The sequence below is a fragment of the Grus americana genome, chromosome 6 (genome assembly GCF_028858705.1).
Source record: "Grus americana isolate bGruAme1 chromosome 6, bGruAme1.mat, whole genome shotgun sequence".
Classification (NCBI taxonomy): Eukaryota; Metazoa; Chordata; class Aves; order Gruiformes; family Gruidae; genus Grus; species Grus americana.
This window is the reverse complement of record NC_072857.1, coordinates 5,842,154-5,865,325: the sequence shown is the minus strand read 5'-3', so window position 1 is coordinate 5,865,325 and position 23,172 is coordinate 5,842,154. Positions and strand designations below refer to the sequence as shown.

Here is a 23,172-nt window from a genome sequence, read left to right as displayed (position 1 = left end):
ATCCCACAAATTTAGTAGTTTTAGCACTGGAATGATTCATGTCTTTACAACAGTTCCAAGACAGTAACAAGAAACCTGGCGCATATTGGTGGACTTCAAAACAAAAAGTTTTCAAATGGCAGAAAGCCTGATTTTCTGTGCGGATCATGTAAGGGCATTTTTTGGTCTTTCATCTAGTTCTCCTTTGTAAACCCAAGTAGGACACATATGTAGGAACCAGTAACTTTTCCAGTAGGAGAGGAAGCATCCATGGTCCCGATTCTACTTCATCTGAACAGTAACCTACATCACGTCTCTAAAACTACACTCTGAAGATCACTGTGTTTTATATTTTCCTCTAGCACCAGACATTATGACCAATATTAAATTTGGCTTGGGTTTGGGTTTTCTCCCCTTCTTGAAAAATCCAAACATCCTGCTCCCACGTTAAGGGTAGGAAGCAAGCACAGCTTTTCCTGAAAGGCTCCTACAGCACTTTACATTTTTATGCATCACAGGACAGTCGAGTTTACCAGAAAGCAGAAATGTGGGCCCCACACTGTGTCCCCTTAAATTTGTGAGTAATTCTCTGACTTTTTTTAAACATAAATGATGAGTGTCAGTTCATGGCAGAAAGCAGAACAGTGGCACTTTGCAAAAGTATTCTTAATAACAACGCACCTTAAATGCGAGTACTCAGGGTGTCTGAACGGGGCGGGGGGTGGGGTTATGCAACTCTGCACATTTTATGTAATGATCTGCTGAACAGAACTTATTCCCATCCTGTTTTATCCTCTTGATGCCACTGCATGCCATGAGTTTTGAGAATTTAAAACTATATTCATGGCTTTCCTGTAGAAATCTAAAAATTACCTGCAAATAAATGTTTCCTGCCATTCTGCTATCACTTGTCTTTCAATGAAGTAAAAAAGATCAAATTTGCTAAAAGACAACTGAAAGTGTTACTACCTCAGAATTGTGAACTGGTTTTTTTTAAATTTGTAAGTCCATGTCAATTTCTACAATAATGCCTTAATATTTTAAAATAGAACATAAAATGTGACTTCACTTTTTTTTTTGTTCAATAATTTAGTTTAGCAAGTAAATCAAGATCTCAATGCACATTAAATGAAGATGTTTGGTTTTAATAAATAAATTAGAAGAGTCAATCACAAAGAATGCAATTAAAAATGATTATGAAAATGATGACACAACCAGTCCAGGGCACAAGCGAATATTTTGGGACAGATGCTGAAATCATCTTAGAATAACTCTGAGGCAGCATGCCATGGCGGTACCTTATTATCATGTTTAAAATTAATAAACAGATTGAGATTGCCCCTTCAAGTACCAGAGCTTTACCCTAAAAGCAGGGAAAAAACCAACCCTGCAAGGAACAGTTTCTGAATAGGTAGAGTGTGTTCGACTAGATTCCCAGAAAAAGGGGGCAGAGCAACTAACAGCTCCTGTCCTTCAGCAGAGGACATTTTCTCTCTTAAATAGTCCCTCTGACAAAAGTACATAGGTCACAGCTCCAACATCCTTATCCCAAAATGATCCTCCAGGGGTGAGTAGGCGTTGGCTGAGACCCCATCACCTCGATAGTTTTTTACAACTGTACATAACTGATACAAAGAGCTGCCTTTCCCAGATGTAGCTGGATTCACTTCTGTCAAAATTCTAGGAGATGCACATCATTAAAGAGGGAAAAAGTCAATTAAACAAGTGGCAGGTCCTACATCTGATGCATAATTTTGAAAGAGGCTATCAAATATGCAAGACCATTAGAAAATGAAAAGTATCTTAGACAGCAACAAATTGTGCTGAATTGGCTGATGGTAATTAAAAAGTGCATTTGTTTAAAAGACCATATACAGTTCTTAATGAGTGAGGATTTTGACCTTCTATAGCAGGGCAAAGAGATGTGTTTGGGGCTTAAGTTACTATAAATGAGTCTTTTATTTTAAAGCACAGACATTTTCTCTCTGGCTGATCTGGCTCTCAGAATGTGACATCAGCTCTTATGGAACTTCACACGACTATGGAAACCAAATCACATCATGAAGGGGTCAGAAATGTGTCACTGTGCATCGGATAAACTGATTTTTAGAATCATAATCTGATCTGCTGCTAATTCCTCCTCTTTTTTAATCTTAGTGGTCATCACTTCCTTTGAGGAAATGGGAAGGCTGACAATGGTCCATTGCTCCATTAATCCATCCCATGTATAAGATATCTTATCTTCCAAACAGCTTTTTTAATACTTTGCCACATGTAAATGGATTTTAAGAATGACTGGATAGACAAAAATTATTTCAGAAAGATGGTAAATATAGTCTCAGAAAGTTAGATTAATAGAATATGTTCTACAACATGATATCCCACAGTTAAAAAGAGACGCTCAGCAGCCTTATTCAACAGTTCCATGCCAGAAAACATTATTGTTTAGCACAGAGTGGATCATGGTCACATCCTGAACTTGAAATATGGCTCATCCTTCTCCAGATGTAGCATTTTGCTTTTTTAAAAACAAAACAAAACCAAAAAAACCCAACCAAACAAAACCAAATCCTTTTGCTTATGTAAATGCTTAAACAGCACCTGAATACAAGTGATTCACAAAAATTAAGCACATTTTTTGGTCTGGATAGGCCCAGTCCAGAAGCCTAAAGGAATGGCAATGTTGCCATTAATGCCACTAGGATTCAGGTCTCATCCTAAATATTTTTTTTTTTTTTTAATTCTTGCACACTGCTTATTTTTTTTTTTATCAAGTGTCTTCACACTTGAAGTTGTTAATGAAATTAACTTGAGAGCACGTTATCTGCACTGAGAACAGTAAATTAGGTATAAATTTCCTTGGCATAATGTGTTGGGTTTAAAAGCAATATTAGTAGAAATTATTAATCTGTCTATTCTGCTACATGCAACAGTATAGATTATATGTGATTCACATGCATTACAATTCTAATACATTTATTTCGTGAATGGTACTGAAGCATGTATCAGCATCATTTTATATCATCCACAAATTTTCTGAACTTCACGGTTTCAAGTGATTTTTGGCTCTCTCCAAATTTCAGGGAAGTTTGTAGTATGTAGTATGGAAGTATGCAGTTTCTTCAATCCAAAATCTGTAAGAATGTGATGACAAATTACAACTTTTGACCATTTAAAACATATATTGTGTAGTATCTTGCATACTGGTAAGACAAATGATGTGTGGAGCAACAGTGGTAAGATCTATGATGTTCTAAAGGACTGTGTTGGGTTTGCGTGGCAATGTTTTGGTAGCGGGGGGGCTACAGGGGTGGCTTCTGTGAGAAGCTGCTAGAAGCTTCCCCTGTGTCTGACAGAGCCAATGCCAGCCGGCTCTAAGACGGGCCCGCCGCTGGCCAAGGCCAAGCCAATCAGCGCCTCTGTGATAACATATTTAAGAAGAAAAAAAACAGTTAGAGAGAGCGAGCTTTTGCAGCCGGAGAGAGGAGTGAGAAGATGTAAGAAACTCTGCAGACACCAAGGTCAGTGCAGAAAGAGGGGGAGGAGGAGCTCCAGGCGCCGGAGCAGAGATCCCCCTGCAGCCCGTGGTGAAGGCCATGGTGAAGCAGGCTGTCCCCCTGCAGCCCATGGAGGAAGGATGAGGGGGTGTAGAGATTCCACCTGCAGCCCGTGGAGGATCCCACACCGGAGCAGGTGGAGGCACCTGAAGGAGACTGTGGCCCGTGGGAAGCCCACGCTGGAGCAAGCTCCTGGCAGGACCTGTGGCCCTGTGGGGAGAGGAGCCCACGCTGAAGCAGGTTTGCTGGCAGGACTTGTGACCCTGTAGGGGACCCCACGCTGGAGCAGTTTGCTCCTGAAGGTCTGCACCCTGTGGGAGAGACTCATATTGGAGAAGTTCGTGAAGGACTGTCCCCCGTGAGAGGGACTCCATGCTGGAGCAGGGGAACGATGAGAGGAGTCCTCCCCCTGAGCATGAAGAAGCGGCAGAAACACCGTGAGGTGAACTGACCGTAACCCCCATTCCCTGTCCCCCTGTGCCGCTGAGGGGGGGGGAAGGTTGAAGCTGGGCGTGAAGTTGAGCCTGCGAAGATGGGAAGGGTGGGGGGAAGTGTTTTAAGAGTTGACTTTATTTCTCATTCCTCTACTCTGTTTTGCCTAGTAATAAATTAGATGAATTCCCTCTCTAAGTTGGGTCTGTTTTGCTCGTGAAGATAATTAGAGAGTGATCTCTCCCTATCCTTACCTCAACCCATAAGCTTGTCGTTGTACTTCTTCTCCCCTGTCTAGTGAAGGAGGGGAGTGAGAGAGCAGCTCTGGTGGGCACCTGGCCCCCAGCCAGGATCAACCCACCACAAGGACCTGCACCAACAGAGACACAATGGGCTGAGGGTGTAACTACCACAACGAAATGATGATGAGCCATACAGATTGATGCTATTGCATGCACAGCAAGGATGCTTTCAATACACCCGTTTTCACAAAACAGAAAACATTCTTAAGATTACGGAGTCTCCTGGCAAACTCTTGTGTTCTTGTATGAGTCAGTGCAGTGGGAACAGGTTCCTACTCTTTGACGCACATATTTCCAATCAGAGAGCACTCACTTAAAATAGGTCTGCTTTACTAGCACCCGTATAAAGGGTTATACCGAACCTTTTTATTGACTGGTCTCTGTATTTTCCTGGTTTTTGTTCTTACTTGATTGCTTCCAGTGATTCTTCTTACTTGCCATTTACAGTCTGTACATTCCCATGGTACTACTTCTTTTTATTTTCTTTCTCCTACAATTTTAACTCTTTCCATTTCATCTCACAGTACTTTAATGTGTACATTTCACAGATAACTCGAATTATAGGTGTTACTCCTCTGAGTTAAAGACTAAGTTACGCTTTCTTGACACAGATATTTGTGGAGAAAAAGTGACTGAAATCTCCCAGAGAGGATATAATGAATTCTGGAAATCAGTTTTTTATATGGTCTGTGCATGTTCTTGCTTCAGAGTTGAAGACCAAGAGTTATTTCTCAAAGTGTCAAAGCAAACTTCTTCACACCACTGAATATTATCAATCTCAAGATTGCTGGTGACATCTTGACTTGTTTATCATAGTCTAAGAGATGATGGTAACTTTTAATTTTTAAATTATATTACATGAATCGAAAATGACTTAGAGTTTTTGATGATACAGTCTCATGAGCTTAAAATTGCAAAATGCAAGAAGTGGGATGCAGGAAGAAATTAAAGTCTTTATCTAGAAGAAAAAAAAATAGTTCTCTTTTTTTCAGCTATCAATTACATTGTGTGGAAAGGCAGAATACGGTGTATGCCGTATACATGTGGCCAGTGAGGTGGATGTATGTATTCCAGGTGGGACTACACCTACCCCAACTCCCAGAATTTACCCACTTCAGTTAACCATACACAAATAATTGTTGAGATAGGAGCAAGTGAGAGACCAGAATTGTCTCTTTGCCCTGAGAATTACAATGAACACCCCTGGAGCTTCAAGTATTTGCTCTAATAAATGTTTAACTGTTTATTCCACAGAGAAAAGGGCCACGAGAAGCAAAAGCATGTCCCACGCAGAACATGTTGCAGTTTATTTATTCACCTTGGAAGATAAGGAGCTGGGAAGACAAATCCCCTCAGGCAGGGAGTGAAAGGACTTGAAACCCAGCCTCATAATTTAGCTTGGCTGAGGTCTCCTGGGACAGAAAACTCCCAACTGCACTTCTGACAAATTATGTGATGCTAGCCCCGGAATTTGCTCTCTTCTTTCTTCTTTTCTGTCTTCAATTTGATCTCATTCTGTAAATTTAGGTTGACTTTATGAATAGTGGTAGGAGGACCAAAGCCATGTTTTTCAGCACATGTGCCTTTCACTTAATTTTCTTCCTCCACTTCAAACAACAGGTTGACTAATTATTTTAAAACTGTTGATATGACCAATGAATATGCAAATAATGTCACTAGATTAAGAGGCCATGTAAATTTAATAATCATGTGTTTCATTGATGGACAAGTGCCTCAGATGCGTTTTTCTCCATCAGATATAATTTTACTATTAGTTAATGTAAAAGATATTAATTTAATTCTTACCCTATAGGTCTAAATTGAAAGGTTCCTGTATACTCTGACAAAGCAAAAATGCTCAAGACTGAAAAAAGCATTACTTCTTCTAAACAAGATTTCAGTAAATCTAAGCTATCCTCCGCATCCCAAATATTGGTGACAATAGCTGAAGATAAACCTTGTGCTATCGTTCTCCCTACGCCTCAAGGTTACTAATGTTTCGTAAGCACCTGGTGTCAGGCTCTAGTTTCTCCTCACTGAAAAGCTGTCTCCGACACCTATATATTGAAAATGCCGTTAAGATATACTCTGTGGTGTGAACTAATGGGAGCCAGGCAGCAGCTACAATTCCTGCGTGCAGGGTGAGTTTACGAGTGTCAGGTTTTTTGCCATGTGAATATATCTGGAACTCCTGTTACAGAGATTATGCCCACAATATTTATCTTCATAAAAGTACTTTGAAATTTATTTGTACAAAAATCATCTTGCATTTCTTACATAAGATAATTCCTTAAAGAGTTTTATTAGCTGTAACAGGGGAAAAATAATCAGATAATAATACACACTAATCAACAGAAAGATAATAAAAAATGTTGAATAAAATTGAAAAGGGGATGCTCACAGTAAGAGTTTAAATGTTTGTTTTCTTTTCTCAACAGAGGGCAGCCTCAAAACAGTAACAGCAGGCAACAATAAATACCATTTAACCTAAATCCCTGGAAAGCAGAACAAAGCTTTCTCAGATCATTCCATCGCATCCCCCCACGACGCTGACTGTAGCTGTTTTCATCAGGTTCGTGTAGCCCTGCACACGAGCCAGTTAACTATCATCACGACTAACTGGCCCTCTAAACTACCATGATCTTGTTTACAATATGGCATATTAGTATGTCTGCTACACTTTGTGCATTTTATTAGGCAACAGGATCATAGAAAAACTGAAATATTGGAGTTATAATCATTAATCCTCTATCTCATACGGAAGATTAAAAAGATCTCCATGGTGCAACCATTGAACACTGCGTTTCCTACAGTAAACATGGTTTCCATGCCCTTGAAGAAAGCATATGAGCTAAAGGACTTGTGCTAAATAGGAAAACTAATCAGTATTTGTATTGAGGGATGCCATAACTGACCAACACTTGATTTTGCCAGTAAGGAACATTATCCAATGTTTTCTCTCAGGAAAATGAATACTGCAACTTGAAATGGAAATATCGATTGGGAGCAGACAAGACATGCATCACTCCTTCAATGGATAGGATCACAACACTCTATATAAACTATGTACTACATAATGATTTGTTATCATATATTATCATCTATTGTCAAATATTTAAATTCTACACTTAATTTGCCACATAGATAATGCTGATACCTTAACAATGGTGGTCATTTCTGCATTCTGGCCTAAAAAAATCTCTTTAACAACAGCCCATAAAAGGTGGGATGAAATCACATCACTCAAACATCTTCCACTGCTCTATCCCCCTGCCAGCCACCTTTAATTTGCTTCGCTGCAATAGGATTTCATGATAGAAAGTTATTAAATCACCAAGCCCCTGACTTCTTTCTCTTGACAGCAGAATAGACTAAACGACCTTGGCTAATTTCAACGAGCCACATCATGCTCTATTAAGGCAAAAAGATGGGAAAGAGAGTCATATACAAGAAATTGGATATTTGGGTGGTGAAATGAGATTGAGATACAATAAAACCAAAAAAAAAAAAAGCAAAATAAGCCTTTGCCCAGATAAATGTAGTTATTTACTAGCAGTTCTGTTCCAAAGCAAAAATACCTATGATCATCTTATTTCAGTGCCTACACTTTTTTTCTCTTTTCTGTCTTATAACCGCAAGTAAAAAGCTTGATGCAGAACACAGAGTGGTTGCAGAGGGAATAATTTTCAGTGTTACCTGACGGTTTCAGCAGCCCCACTGGTACGTCAGGAGCATTGTGAGATTTCCTGGGGGTTCAAGGTTTCAGTAACCTCATGTGACGCTTTGTGCCTCACAGCCTTAAAGGATGACTGATTTAAAGCTTGTCAGAATAAACCAAATGAGTTTACAGAGATTCCTTCTGCAGGTGTGCACTACTTCCAGGGACAGTCTCATAAGAAAAAGGTGGGAACACATATAATTCTACACTATTTTAGATCTCCTTTGCTACCTTGTTACATGACATCATGAGAAAGAAAGAAAAATAAAAAATAAAGAAAAGAAAAAGGTAAGACTAGTATGTAAATGTAGCTCTTAAGTTTCGTAATTTTGCCTCATTCTTGAAAGGCCTGAAGTTTCCATATAATTCTGAAATTTGTGTTTTCTCCTCTGGCAAACAGTAAAAATTTCCCAGTGTTTCATCTGTAGAAGTGCCAGAATGAAAACATGATTCAGCAGCATTTATCTTCATCTTATGATAACAATTCATTCGAAAAGCCTAAACAGAAAAATAATACTCTGATTATAGGCTGCTACAAACAACAATTATTCGGCCAAATATTCTGTATGTGTGTTTTGCAGTTTTTTAATACTAAATGATCCAGAGTTCGCCTTTATGTATTTTATTGACTAGAGATTATGGCTCAGATCATGGCTGACAAAGATCCAAATAATCCAAAGACTTGTTCAGGTTTCTATGAGATCTGTTAAGTTCAGTAAAATTTCAGTTATAATGTAAAAAAAAAAAAAAAAAAAAAGTATCTCAGGTAACCTCCTTGATCTCTCCTAGATTTTCTCAGTCTTAATTAACTTAAAAATATATTGGGTTACATCTACTTAATATATCAAACAAAAAACTGAGGTTACTTTCATAAGATATTTAGTCTTCTGAAGGTTCTCCTGTATACTCAGGCTTGTCTTACCAACGGAGCTAGGCAGGCAGACAGGTAGACATGGGGGCAATTACCTCATGTATGGTGACTCGCCAAATAGCAAGGGGCTTTAATGGACGTTGCAGTCTTGCTATTACGATTAATTTCAATATGAGATGGTATAAGCAATCTGAATAATCAGTATTTCAGATGGGAAAAGGTACAGTCACATTTTTCATGCAACTCTGACCTCAGTTGGGAGCTGCTGTGATTCAGAACCAGGCAGAGCAACGTCCTGAGCTCCTCTGAGCCCTGGTCCAGCATCTCCTTCACGTCACAGAGATGGGATACTGGCCAGATATGACTGACAGTAGTGGTGACTAGAATGAGAGAAAGTGCCCCCAAAAACCTGCTTACTGCTTTGCGCTTCAGGGGTTTAGCACGAGTACAGACTTCCAGGGAATCCCTACAGCATTCCTGCTCTCCCCTTCCCAAAGCATTGGGATGTCTATCCTCAAAGCAAAGAAGTACAGAGCATAATAGATGTCAAGGCTGTGACAGAAGACTATTTAATGAGATCCCAATGTACCCTCCTGTTAATATGCCCATTGCAGAAGAGTACATGCAGACTATTAATGTTGTTGTTATTTTGTCTTGTCAGCTAGGATGGATAAACTTGCTGCAGTATTCCCACTGCATAATACGACATAGTCCATAGAAATGCAATGGATACCGCAGTATAATGCAAAATATAATTCAACTTTAAAGTCAGAGCATCAGCATGTAATTAGTGCCTTCAGTGGGGTCTTACCTGGGCCTCTTTTATTTCCATGTCAGTTTTGCTTCTCGATAATTGTTCAAAAAATGTTTCATTTTATGATAAATTGGCATAAGCCTAAGATATGCAGAGTATTTGTGCTAGCATTTGTTTCAGTATTCTTTTAGTATTTTCTCTCTAGAATATTCAGAATTTTAACATAACTGTTCCTGCAGCTATTAATAATAACTTATCCCTTAAGTTAGATAGGTGAAAAAGGAAATTTCTATATTCTGTAAAAGTCCTAGTTTTCTATAGCTGTAACTCAGAGACAGACTAAAAACTAATTTTGGCATATCACCTTCAATTTTTTGCCGTATATATATAAAGTACTGATTTATAAAACCGTGCAGATCACCTCTGCAGCCCTATAAAAAACCTTTTCTAAGATTCATGGGAATGTGATTGTAATTCTCTAGAAATTATCTTGAGGACATATCTAATCCTTTAGCTACTCAAGGCCAGGTTACTCCATCTAATCCATGACAGATATTTGTCTAAGCTGTTCCTAAAACCTTCAGGGAAAAAAAAAAAAAAAAAAAAAAAAAAGGTGCAGTAATTTAACCTTCAGAAGACCACAAAGTTAGAGCCTGGAGCAAGCTGCAGCCACATGACACCTGCTTTAACTGAACACAGCCAGTCCCAACCCCGTACCAGAGACGCCCCTGGCGAGCTCATCGAGGGCTTGCCGATATGGGACTGGGATGAAGCGTGGGAAGAAAAGACTTGGAGCTAAATAGTTCAGCTTGCAATAATTCGGCGACTCCCCTGTGGCAGAAGACTTTTCAGCTCATCGCATGGCTGAGCTTTAAAAGTGGCTGAAAATTCAACTGAAGGAAAGGCCTGGTTCTCGAAAGAAACCTGAAGAACTGTGTTAAAGAAAGAAGCTTAATTGTCCAGAGCGGCTCCGGACCAGTCTTCTACCAGAACGACTCAAGGTTGGGTCTAGTTTTGGCATTGGTAAAATTTAACTGAGCCTTATCAAGCCTCCAAATAGCTGATGGGCACCAAGTCCCCCATTCAGCAGGATTGGAACGTGGTGAAATTATCCGATGGGTCTCATAAAGCTGAACAGCCCCAGCCTAGGCATTATAGGAGGGGTTAGTATATACTTTGATCCCTTGCTCATTCTGCCCCTCTAAAGCATTCTTTAGTCAAAAAATAGCAAAGAATCCAAAATGATGCAACACAAATGTCTTATCACTATAATACGCTATGAGTTTCAGTTTCAGTGAACAACGCACCCCTTCTCCTCTGAAGGACATTGAAACACATAATATGAAACAACCATACATAATAAAACATTTTTTATTTCATATTGCCACAACCCCTCCTGAATTTATGCATTACATTCACCAGCAAAAATGCATATGTGCCTGAAATAAAAGACGATGAGTCAGGAATGTCATTGTATTTACTACTATTTCCTTGAAATTTCACATACATTACCATTTCACATTGCAGATATGATCATATTTTTTCTTGCCAGGGAAAGGTGCAGGCCTGAATATATCTCTCAAAGATCACAATATAATGAATTAACATATGAATGTTAAATTTAGAGAAAGAAATTAGAATAGTTCCAGTTACTGCATGCTTATACTCCATTAGTTCTTAAGCATTATTAGAAGCTTTCACCCCTATGGAGTTGTGACCTGTATGCTGAAATGGTCTTTACCATGGTCACACACCCCGTACTTGATATCATAAATTATTTTCCTGGTGCATAGACCGTGACTTATTTACACAGGCACTATCAGTGTTGCTAGCAATACATTACCGTAACAGTGTCAGCTCTGTGACCAACTGAGTTGTTTGCAATTAAATATTTAAAACTGCTGTTATCTTCTTGAACAATCAAAAATTTTGTATAGACAATATTAATTAAAGAGGAACATACTTAGAATGCCACTTTTGTTACTAATATCAAGAAAAAAATAACTATTTGATAGGGTTTTGAAGCAACTTTGCAGCTTTTGGCCACACAAATGATCTAAACATATGACTTGTATATTCAGGACTTAGAAAGTACAACAACAGAATGACTCAATGGTTACTCATGCATTGTCATGCTATATATTGAGATAATAAATACAACTATAATGCACTGATATCAAATATCTAATACGTAGGAATGTATCATAATGACACATTATTGACAGTTGTTAATATCAAACTACATGATCATAATGTAAAGTTAATGTAAAGTTACCATTTTCTATGTTCTTTGGCTTTGTTGATAAAAATGTGTGCAACACTAATTTCAAGAATTGCCTCTAATAAGCGAGTCAAAATATGTACTTACTACAAAAATCAGTATTAATGAGTTAACCATTTTCTAGATGAGGTACTGGGAGACATCTTTAAATTCTTAATAAAATATAATATAAAAGAACTTCATTATCTATGTGTTCTGTGTGGATTTGATCAAATGTTTGTTTAGTACATTTTACTAAATTCCATGGTAATTTATTAGAGCAGACATTAATTTTACCATTGGGAAGTTTTCATATTCATCTATGATAATAAAGCAAGCAGTGGGAATCAACATGAACCTTACAAGGTGTATTCAGGCATCAGTTAAAAGGGCGTGAATAAAGATTAGGTACATAGCTCTAATTGAGAGGCCCTGGCACAGGGTGCCCAGAGAAGCTGGGGCTGCCCCTGGCTCCCTGGCAGTGTTCAAGGCCAGGTTGGATGGGGCTTTGGGCAACCTGGGCTAGTGGAGGGTGTCCCTGCCCATGGCAGGGGGTGGGACTGGATGGGCTTTGAGGTCCCTTCCAACCCAAACCATTCCGTGATTCTATGATTTTATGTGCTATCACATTCCAAAGTACAAGCTACATATACAAAATGCTATATATGAAAACCAAATATATTTAATTTCCATTAACATAGGATTATTTTTTTTAGATTTTTCCTGATTCCATTAATCTCCTAATTTAAAGACTTAAAATACAACAAAAATGCAATGGAGTTATAATACAATAATTATTCAACACTGGAAGCTTCTAATCCTCTGCCATTTAATCTGGAGTAATTTATACAAATATATGAATTATTGAGAAATATACTTTTATACAGTGCTTAACGGATCAATACTGTTCTCTGAAAAACACTCATCTGCAACTTCAGAAAGCTTCAGTATGGACCAAACACTGCTTTGGCCAGTTTAATTTTGGGGTTTTTTTTGGATGCTGTAACCAAAATCAAGATGCTGACACAAGTTTTGATTTTGTGTAATGCCCAATGAACAAGAACTTTATGAAAGTAGAACCTTCAAGAAAAGAAATGATTCCCATCACTGTGAATACGAATTGTCATATATTTTATGACAGCCTGTATCCTTACCTGGTTATATAAAAATAACGATTTGTAGTTTTCTGAAGTCAGCAGTATTACATTGATTAATTCCAGCTGGCATTTTTTTTTCTTATTTTATTTTAATTTTTTTTTCATATGGCTTATTTTTGGTGCGGGCTTAGATTTTACTATGACAGTTCTGGAAATCTGTCCACATGAACTTTTAAATTCTAATTTAACTTTCTGAACTATACCATTAAATGTATCTTTTACTGTAGATTGTCGCATTGGATTGTAGCAGAAGTCCCAGGACCTGTCCCTGAGATTCTGGTTTTGAACATGAGATCTGTTGAGGGTCATCAACAACCATTTGACTAGCAGTGAAATCTACTGATTGAAAATAACTGACATGTTAATGACTCATGGTATCCAAGATTTGGGCTTAATATGGCAGCCTTATAACTATCCCCAAGGCAGACCTTAATAAGCCGAGCTATTTAAAAAGTGACCTCCACCAATTTCTATTTAAGATTTCTCATTGTCAGAATTTGGTAACTACACTCTTAAACAGTAGACAATTAGAACAAAATCCCCCCAAAAGCAAGTCCTCAACTCAAAATAATGCTTATAGCAAATCTGATGTATTTTTCAGTGGTTTTACTTGGCTTTTTTGTTTAAAGAAAAGTTATAAGGAAAAAAAAATTCTGGCAAACAGTGTGTTCCATCCTTTGTTCCCTAAGAAAGGGCTTCCGTGTCCTTCTTTTGGTATAAACATTTCCATCATACGAGGTTAATAATCATTAAAGAAAAGGTCTGAAAACCTGTATGGCCTTTTTACTTGCTTTTGCTTCACACAAAATATTTATAAAATTAACTTGAAACATACATTAAAATATGCCTCTATCAATCCACTTTTGGTTTATATGTATTACCAAGAATAAGAAAGTTCTGGTTTTCTTTGAACTAAAAAAAAAAAAATATATATTGCAGAAGACTTCAGGTTAAAGCATTTTTTCTTCAGCAAATTCACTTACCCCGGCAATGTACTCCTTCGTCATACCCATCAGAACAGTCATAAACACCATTGCAGAGCTGGGACAGGTGAATGCATTTGTTTGTACCGATGCAGCTAACATAATTTGAGGTGCACTTGAAATCTGCTTCCTCGGGACCTAAAAAATACACAGAAAATTTCTTATACCTATTTTTATATCTACAACAAGGCAAAAAAAGTTCTATATTGCATTTCGATGTAAAAGCTAAGGGCAACACTCAATGTATTAGTCCATCTTGTAGATTTTTAGTGCATTATCATTGCTATTTAGGAGAATTAAAATCATCAAGAAATAATTAGTGCAATCAAAAGGAAATCAACAGGTCAGAATTATTTCTCAAAATACAGGTGTTTTACAGACGCTAAAATTAAGCTTTGCAAACATTAAAAAGTATTGTAAGATTTTCAATTGCCTTGTGAATATCATATCAAGAATCATATAGAGAGCAATAGGTACCAGTATTTACATGCATTGTTGTGCCATATATATAATTCTAGATATTTATGAAATTACATATAAACGTTACATATTTATGGCTGCATTAGAACAGAGAAACTATTCCTCCAGCCCAGGAGTCTGCTCTGCCTCTGAAATGGCACAGTGCAGGATGGTAGGGAGAGGATAAGGATGCTGTGATTGCTTCCTTTGGGACACCATCCCGGTTGCAGTCACTCTGCATCCCTTATCTCTGAAGTGTTAAGTAGAAGGGATTTTGAGGAAGTTCAGGGATTTTTGAGGATCTCTTGTTTATCTCTTAGAGAGGGTTCTGACTGATAAGAAAACCAACAAACATAATTTCACATGATAAAGACTTGGAGATTTCTAACAAACTGCAAAGAACATTTAGAGGTCTGAAGGGTTTAGCTCATTTAGAGGATGAATCATAATTTATACACGGTATATGATTAGCTACACAGAGACTGAAGGTCTGGAAATTTTTCAGGAAACAACTTAAAGCTCCCTGATTGCATGTGTTGGAGCCTTGGGTCTGTGCTAAACTCTGACAGCTTGTAACAGTCCTCAAGGGAAATATACCCTAGGATGCACTGTGCTCAAGTGCAATATGCTTTCACCTTCTTCGAGGCACTAACTCCAAGACAAAGGACAGAAATCACAGGCAGTAGCTGAAAGCTCCCTTATAAGTGGGAAAATCTCAGCTTTGGCAGATCTTGTCTCTTGAAGTCAGCAGGACACAGCAAAGGAGACCTCTGGGGGGAATTTACAATTTTTAAACAAATACGGATAGTCATTAGCACAGCCTGTTAAATAAAAATCCTAACTTAAAAAACTTGTCCCAACTAGAAACCTTTAATTAAAAATTTCCACTGTTGTGCTACGCGCCAGGAAGCTGTCCACCAACAAGCACCAATTTTCAACAGTTTACAATGCATGTGCCTGTAGAAGGGTACTCTTTTACGTAACTGCCATCAGCACAGGGCAGGCGCTCCCCTTCCCCAAGCAGAGCAAGCGCCCCTAAAACGCGTGCATCCGCTGGGCAGGAAGGCATGACATCCAGCATCCTGCTTCCCTCCTCTGACCCTTCCAGCTTCACACCGTGCACCCAGGGAGCAACACCAATTATATCCTTGATGTATCACTGATTAACAGAAACAGAGCATGCTGGTACTAGGGATGAAACAGCAACGTATACGGGGATGAATGTACTCTGTCTCAAACAATTTATGTGCTTCTAGGATTAAAAAAAAACCCAACAACCCACGTATTTTTTATTATGGCCATATGCTACATACAGTTTTTCAAAAAGCTGCATTCCTAAGCTAAGGGGTCTAAATACCCTTTGAACTCAAAGAAATACCCTTTGAACTCAAAGAAAAGAAACAACTATTCTTACTATGCTCTAGGTTAAATAAGTGCTTAGCAAAGGCAGAGGTATTAAAACACTTCACAAAGAATAAAGTTTTCCTGTATTTTCCAGTAAAATATAGGACGAAATTAACAACAGAAATTTGAGAGATGATGAAATCTTACCCTAGATGTTAGGATTTGAATACCACGGTAATAAGAATCAGAGAGGTGTGACCTGCTGGTGCTGGCAGAGGCCCCTGCACCATGGAAGAAAACAAGAGGTGGGAGCAATGGGGCTCTACGCCCTTTCCATGCAGCATGGCCACTGCGTGGGGGTTTGGGCTTTTTTTTTGCTTGGGCTTTGGACATTTTACTCTTTTTTTGTTTGTTACCTGGGGATAAGACACTTCATCCCATGAAGCATCCCATGCACACATGCACATAAAGGTCACTACAGTACCTAAAACCTCTGGCAGTGCCCAGCATTCCTCCAGGACTGGTTTAACTCTGCCAAGCTTTCAAAGAAGAATGTAAATAAAGCAGATGTCAGACAGGTCAGGACTTGAAGGCACCTAACATTTAACAAAACCAAACTAAATTTCTGATTTACCATTTACAGCTTGCTTATTCATTGCATTGGAGCAACTGTGAATAGAATGTGAGGAGTAAAAAAATATCTTTTCTTCTAAAATAGAGAATATTCATTAAAAAAACTTAGATCTGTGAAGCATGTAAGCCATGGTACTTGCATTACTTACATACAAACCCAAGATTGCTAGAGACCTTTCAGCATTCATACCTTATCAAACAGAAAACTGAGACCTGTGACCAAAAATATATAAGCATATATATTTATCCTCTAAATTTCACGAGAATGAATCTCTTCATTAACATTTAAAATCTCAATAGGACTAGTCTAATATGCTCCTGTCTGAAGATTTCAGGATTTAATTTTGATTTGATGCTTCTTGCTTTTAAAATACAAGATTTCTTCAGGACACAAACATCCTGCAATTTTAAATATATTATCTAACTTAAAACACTAGTAGGGGAGCTTCCTAAATTAGATTTCTTTGATTTGGAACTGTATATAAGGGAAAACTAAAATACGCTGCAACAAGTATTACTCACATTGTTTTGTTTTCTAGAGAAATTTTGTGCACCACTTGTGATAACAGTTTAAGATTAGAAGCGATTAATTTATTCATGTGATTTATACAAACTCATATGTACTTTCTGTTTCTTTACTGTAAGTCAACTTGACTTACAAATGAAGATGAACTTCAGTCCGAAGAAGCCCAATTTTACAGAAGACTTGTGACCTATTTTGTCTGCAAAATGACGCTAAAAGTTCTCAATTATCTAATAAGGTCAGTGGAACAAGAGAGCATGTCCCACAGCCTCTCAGCCCACAATTCCTACCACCTTCATTGAGTGAAAAAAATTAAGCTAAACAAAGCGGCATGTTGCAATGCCTTTGAAGGAGCACATGCTTTTCCCACTGAATCCAAGCCAGCTGCTGCACTTTCTGAAACATCTAATGCAAATAAAGATGAGTAGCTTTTTATCTTGTTTACTCCTCTTCCCTGTTCCTTTAACAGACAGCCACTTCTGGCAGCGTTATCAAGTGAACTTTGGGAAAAGGAATTTAAAAGTGCTCTTCTTCACAATAATCTCAGTGTATTTTACATCAGTGCAAGAATGCTAAGAATATAAAAGATGGATGGTGTCTTTTCTTCCCTTCAAAAGACAGAGTAATTCCTAGCCTTGCCAGTTGATGTAAAAATAGTCAAAACTACTGGCTGCAATTATGGTAATACACCATCTCGGCGTTTCAAACACTCGTACCAGGACACTGCTTGGAGGGCGAAGAGGATGAAAGCAGCGCTGCTCATGCAGCGCTGTGTACCCCAAGAGACTCTGGCTCAGGAACCAGAGTATCTCACTCTCTCCTTGGTGTAACTGCCTCTTAACAGATGGCTAAATAAAAAATGGAAAAAAAGCTGAGCTGCAGAGACGTGAGCCAGGACCATGGGGGATCCCCCAGGGGTGGCAGCCAGGGCCGTCCCATCCCAAGCGGCGGGTGGCTGGGGCAGCCCAGCCTGGGACATCGGGCACTTCTGTGGGGATGAGCCATGATGTCCACCCATGGGTGGGGGTCAGGATCAGGCTGGTGGGGGTACCAAGGTTAGACACAGCCTGGGATGGCCAGGCAGGGCCATGGGAAGAGGCCACTGCTTCGTTTCCAAATCCTCCAGAAGGCAGGCTGTGCCCAGAGGCAGACAGGCTGAGAACAGGACAGCAATTCATTTCAGATCCAGATTTCTTTGGCTGTTGATCTGACTGGGATAGCCATTTCTGATGCGGGCACACTGTGTCAAGGCTCACTGCACTTTCCCAGAGTGTGAGAAAGCATGGAAGAAAACTGCAGCGTGTTTTGGCAACACCTGTGCAGCGTACAGTGTATTTAGCTAAGTCCCTTCAACGAAAGTGCCTGTACTTCAGTGGGGTTGAGAAGAGGTAAGAGAGTCCTTGTGATATCCTCAAGGTGGATGATGGAATCGATCAAACACAACCTCTGGTTTCCCACCAAAGAAGCATCGTGAGAAAGTATTAGAGGCCGCTATCAGAATTAGCAGAGACATTTTACCATGCACTTTTGAAATTGTATCTGTCTTGAATTTGTGCTTAACCAAAACTGTACCTGCCTCGCTTCAGCCTTATGCTACAGTGGATTTTGAACTAGAGAATGCAACTGAGGATCTACAAATTTATTATTTTCGCTAGTCTTTGTTATCATAAGCAATATACAAGTGTTTATTACCAAAAATTATGGACGAACATTATTTCATTCTGTACATTTTCTTCTTCTAGAAAAAATCCTCCTAATTTAATGTAAATTAAGGCACAACTTTCTGTGCTAGGTTTACTAAGAAGTTACAAAGTATGAATAAAAGATAGTTGCAATGACTGTAGAAATAGCCAGACAAAAGGAGACATGCTAGGGTGCACAGCACAAATTCAAGGTCCACAAAAAGTTATTAAATGACAGTAAAGCACACCCTCCCCACTTCTTGCAAATTCATTTAGAGATGCTGATATTTGACAACTGTTACAAAAAAAGCATCAGAACTGCTACTTCTGAGTTTAAGTTTTCACCTCTGCCTTTCTCAGCTAAGTTTTTACAAAGTGCTTTTCTTTCAACATCTCGGGTAAGTAGTTAGACTTTTAAATAAGACACCAGGCAGCCAAATGTGGTACATCCCTTTTACATCACTGCATCCAATTTACTTGAAGACCAGCAACTTTCTAGCAGCTCTAATCCTGGGCTGTCCTCAGCCACAAGAATCAATTACACCAAACTGTGGGATGCCTTTAAAATTCCCATTTGTGTTGTACATGAGTGCCTTACGGATCCTTCCTGGTCTTCTAAGCGTCTTTATGGAGTGAACCTTCTCCACAGTGAGCAGTTACCTTGAACAAAACCTTATTCCACTGCTTCAATTGCCTTTGAATTCAACTCTTTGCACACGTAGGTGGGAACCCTGGAAAAGGTATTTTGTACCTTTCCAGGTACAAAAGCACCAACACATAGTGGATGGAATCTGACCCAAAGACAAAATTGGTGATTTTGATGCAAATAAAAGAGTTGTCAAAAAAATGTCTTTTACTGTTCTGACTGCAGCACACATTCCTCTAGAGAAGTTTTGGTACCCTGGTCTTCTCTGTGGTATTATCAAATGAAGTTGATGAATGACTGTAATTAAGCCAAAATAACCCAAAGTTTAAGAAAGAATAATCCAGACAACTTTTAGGCTCTCTCTGGATAAATACAAGCTTAAATTACAATACCCCACTATGGTACAATACAGTACGTGCTTGTCAAACACACATCACAAGATTGTGAGACCTGTTTCTCCCTGATAACTCGCCCCTGTAGCACTGCTGGCACCCCGGTTCTACTGTGGACTCAGAGTGCAGTATAGGATATTTAAGATTGCAGAATCAATTAAAAAGCTTAATATTTATTCTTTAACATAGCTCTTGGCAACAAGAAACAACCTGCAACCAAGGAAAAATAAAACATCCGATATAGTTTTAAAAGTGTGAGAAGTAATCCTCACAGGTGGGTTTTTTTAAATTTATTTTTTGTCCAGTTCATCATCGATAACCAGGGATTTTAAGAGTGCTTATCTTTTATAAAACTTGAAATCACATCATCTTAAAGTAATGTTTCTAACCCTGCAAACACAAGACATACTGTACCTTAAAGATATTTAAGGTTTAGGGCTAAATTATGGCCACTAGAAGAAGTTGCTTTTTTTGGGAAAATTACAGATTAGTGGGAAAAGAGATACTTCCATGATTAATTCTTTTTATGTCAAATGTTTGAAAACTTCCAAGAGGTTGAATACTACACATTAATTTCTGTAGTAACAGGTTAATGCCTAAAGTGTAAAATAAACACATGTGGTATCCCACGGTATCAAACCTGCTTTAAACAGTATCTATCACACAGAATAGATGCAGACTTTTAATATCAGGACTTTGAAACACTGGGATAAATTTATGGAAATTACTTAAAATCTTTACTCTTTGGTATCTTATATATATGCAAAGAAGAAATTTCATATTTAATAAGGATTTATGTATCATAAGTAACTCCATATTCATTGCTACTTTTATCCACATGCTTTATTCAACCACGTAGACCGATAATGAATATAAATTTGAAGTCACCTTCAATTAAATCAGGTATTCAGCTGTCCTCGAAAGAAGGAGAATAATAAACACTTACAGTAGGATGTGGACAATGAAAAAGTAGAGGAAAGCAGGCCAAGAATTGTGCTTTTTGCAGCAGAACAATAGCTGCAATCTCTGGCATCACAGACACAGCATATTGTCTCCAAAATAATATTTCACAAGGAAGAATAAAACCAGTGGCAGCCAGTAGGTTTGTGAGTGTGCAAATGAATGAATATACTTAAGTATGTCCTAACTTCTGACCAAACGTAAGAGATGAGCTAAAGACTGTAGAAAGCAATACTGAAATCAACCGAAACAAAAGAGAAAATTAAGAACTTTAGAAATCAAAAGATAGCTTTGAGTCATCACAGCTTGAAAATCAGTCATCTGTGCTGATTCACAGCCCTTACGTGTTTAGTGCCAAGTGCCTCATCACTCCTCTCTCTTTATAAACAGAGGAGTGCGGACACCATCAGCCCTCTGGTATCCACCTCCCTTTTCAAGAGCAGGCTTTGACTCATTGTGATTTGTACAGGGAGAAGAAACACAGCTATCCAGGCCGAAGTTTCCCAAATCCATTCAAGGATGTGCACTGATCTTTGCCTGTGCTTAGAGTGCTGCACCCTCAGTAAGTTTGCAAGCGACACCAGGTTGGGTGGGAGTGTTGATCTGCTGGAGGGTAGGAAGGATCTACACAGTGATCTGGACAGGCTGGATCAATGTGCTGGGCCAACTGTATGAGGTTCAACAAGGCTCAGTGCCGGGTCCTGCACTTGGGTCACAACAACCCCAGGCAACGCTACAGGCTCGGGGAAGAGTGGCTGGAAAGCTGCCCAGTGGAAAAGGACCTGGGGGTGTTGGTCAACAGCCAGCTGAATGTGAGCCAGCAGCGTGCTCAGGCGGCCAACAGCACCCTGGCTTGTGTCAGGAATAGTGTGGCCAGCAGGACCACGGCAGTGATCGTCCCCCTGTACTTGGCACTGGGGAGGCTGCACGTCGAGTTCTGTGTTCAGTTTTGGGCCCCCCACTACAAGACAGACATTGAGGTGCTGGAGTGTGTCCAGAGCTGGTGAAGGGTCTGGAGCACAAGTCTTATGAGGAGCGGCTGAGGGAACTGGGGTGGTTTAGCCTGGAGAAAAGGAGGCTGAGGGGAGACCTTATCGCTCTCTACAACTACCTGCAAGGAGGTTGTACCCAGCTGGGTGTTGGTCTCTGCTCCCAAGTAACAAATGATAGGACAAGAGGAAATGGCCTCAAGTTGCATAAAGGGACGTTTAGATTGGATATTAGGAAAAATTTCTTCACTGAAAGGGTTGTCAGGCATTGGAACAGGCTGCCCGGGGAAGTGATTGAGTGACCATCCTTGGACGTATTTAGAAGACGTGTAGATGTGGTGCTTAGGGACATGGTTTAGCAGTGGACTTGGCAGCGCTAGGTTAATGGTTGGACTCAATGATCTTAAAGGTCTTTTCCAACCTAAACAATTCTATGATTCTATGATAAATAGTCAGTCAAAAACTCATAAAAAAACCCAAAACACTGCAATTCACTTCCAAAGGATGGTTTCCAATTTTGTGTGTTAGTGTAGACAAAATAGTTCAAAAGGTTATCTATCTGTAAAGCTTAACAAGCCTTGCAGCAGCACACAAAACTCCAATTTCTATACTTTATGATACACTTTTAACATTGGCACTAGTATTATATACAAATGAACTCACAGGTGCAAAACACAGCATATGGATATTTGGTTTATGATGCAACACAGTTGCTTGCCTTTTCCTCTTTGTGTGTTTTTGTAAATACTAGAGAAAAGCAAACAGCAGAAAGTCTAAATCTAATATTATACAATAACTTTAATTGTTAAAATACTTTTTTTTTTTTTTTGTTTAAAAACACGAACGTTGTTTGCATACAGCCATTATAATGGCACTGTCAGGAGCAGCATTTGAGATGGCTCTCCAGCAACCTTTCCCTTTGGCTATCTTTTTCCCAATCACTGTTTTCTGTGTGTCAGACACTCGCTCATCTTCACAACACAGATGTAAATAATTAACAGAGCCACAGGACTCATCTTTTCTACTGTAATGTAGCTGATAGCCGCTGGAGAGAAGCAGAAAAACTATGTTGAAGGTTGTACAAAGGCTGACGAAAAGGAAAAAAAAAGGATGTAGAGGAAATCTTTCTAAATCAGCTCAGCTGTGGATCATTATCCCAAAGTCCCTCTGGGCACACGTGGGCTGGGATGGGGCTGGAGTCAGAATGCAGCTCTTCGGGTGATCAGGCTGAGAGCAGCCACCAGAACCTGGACCAGCATCAGATTTTGACTAACATAAATCTACCTACTAAAGGTGTAACAGCCATGGAGGTAACCGGACTGATAACAGTAAAATGAGCTCATAGCAGCAAAATCCACCAAAATGCAGTTGGACGTTTTGCATCCAAAAACCACCTCAAATAGAAAAGTCATCCGGCCAAAGGGAGAAAAGACCACCTCCTCAGCCAAAACCCATCTAATATAACGGTTCTACAAATAATTTTTCACTGAACAGTTCTAAATTTAACCATTTCTGAATTGAACAGCATGAC

General features: G+C 39.0%; 1 protein-coding gene across 7 annotated transcripts in view; it reads right to left on the bottom strand.

Annotated features, from left to right (window-relative positions):
• LRP1B (LDL receptor related protein 1B) overlaps positions 1–23,172 on the bottom strand; it is a 738,176-nt gene that overhangs the window by 446,050 nt on the left and 268,954 nt on the right. For all 7 annotated transcript variants that reach the window (XR_008577717.1, XM_054830556.1, XM_054830557.1 and 4 more), the window contains one exon: positions 14,014–14,151. Coding sequence is in view for 6 of the 7 variants with exons in the window: in XM_054830556.1 (XP_054686531.1) it covers positions 14,014–14,151 (138 nt within the window). In the remaining variant the exon portion in view is untranslated. The remainder of the gene's footprint in view (positions 1–14,013; positions 14,152–23,172) is intronic.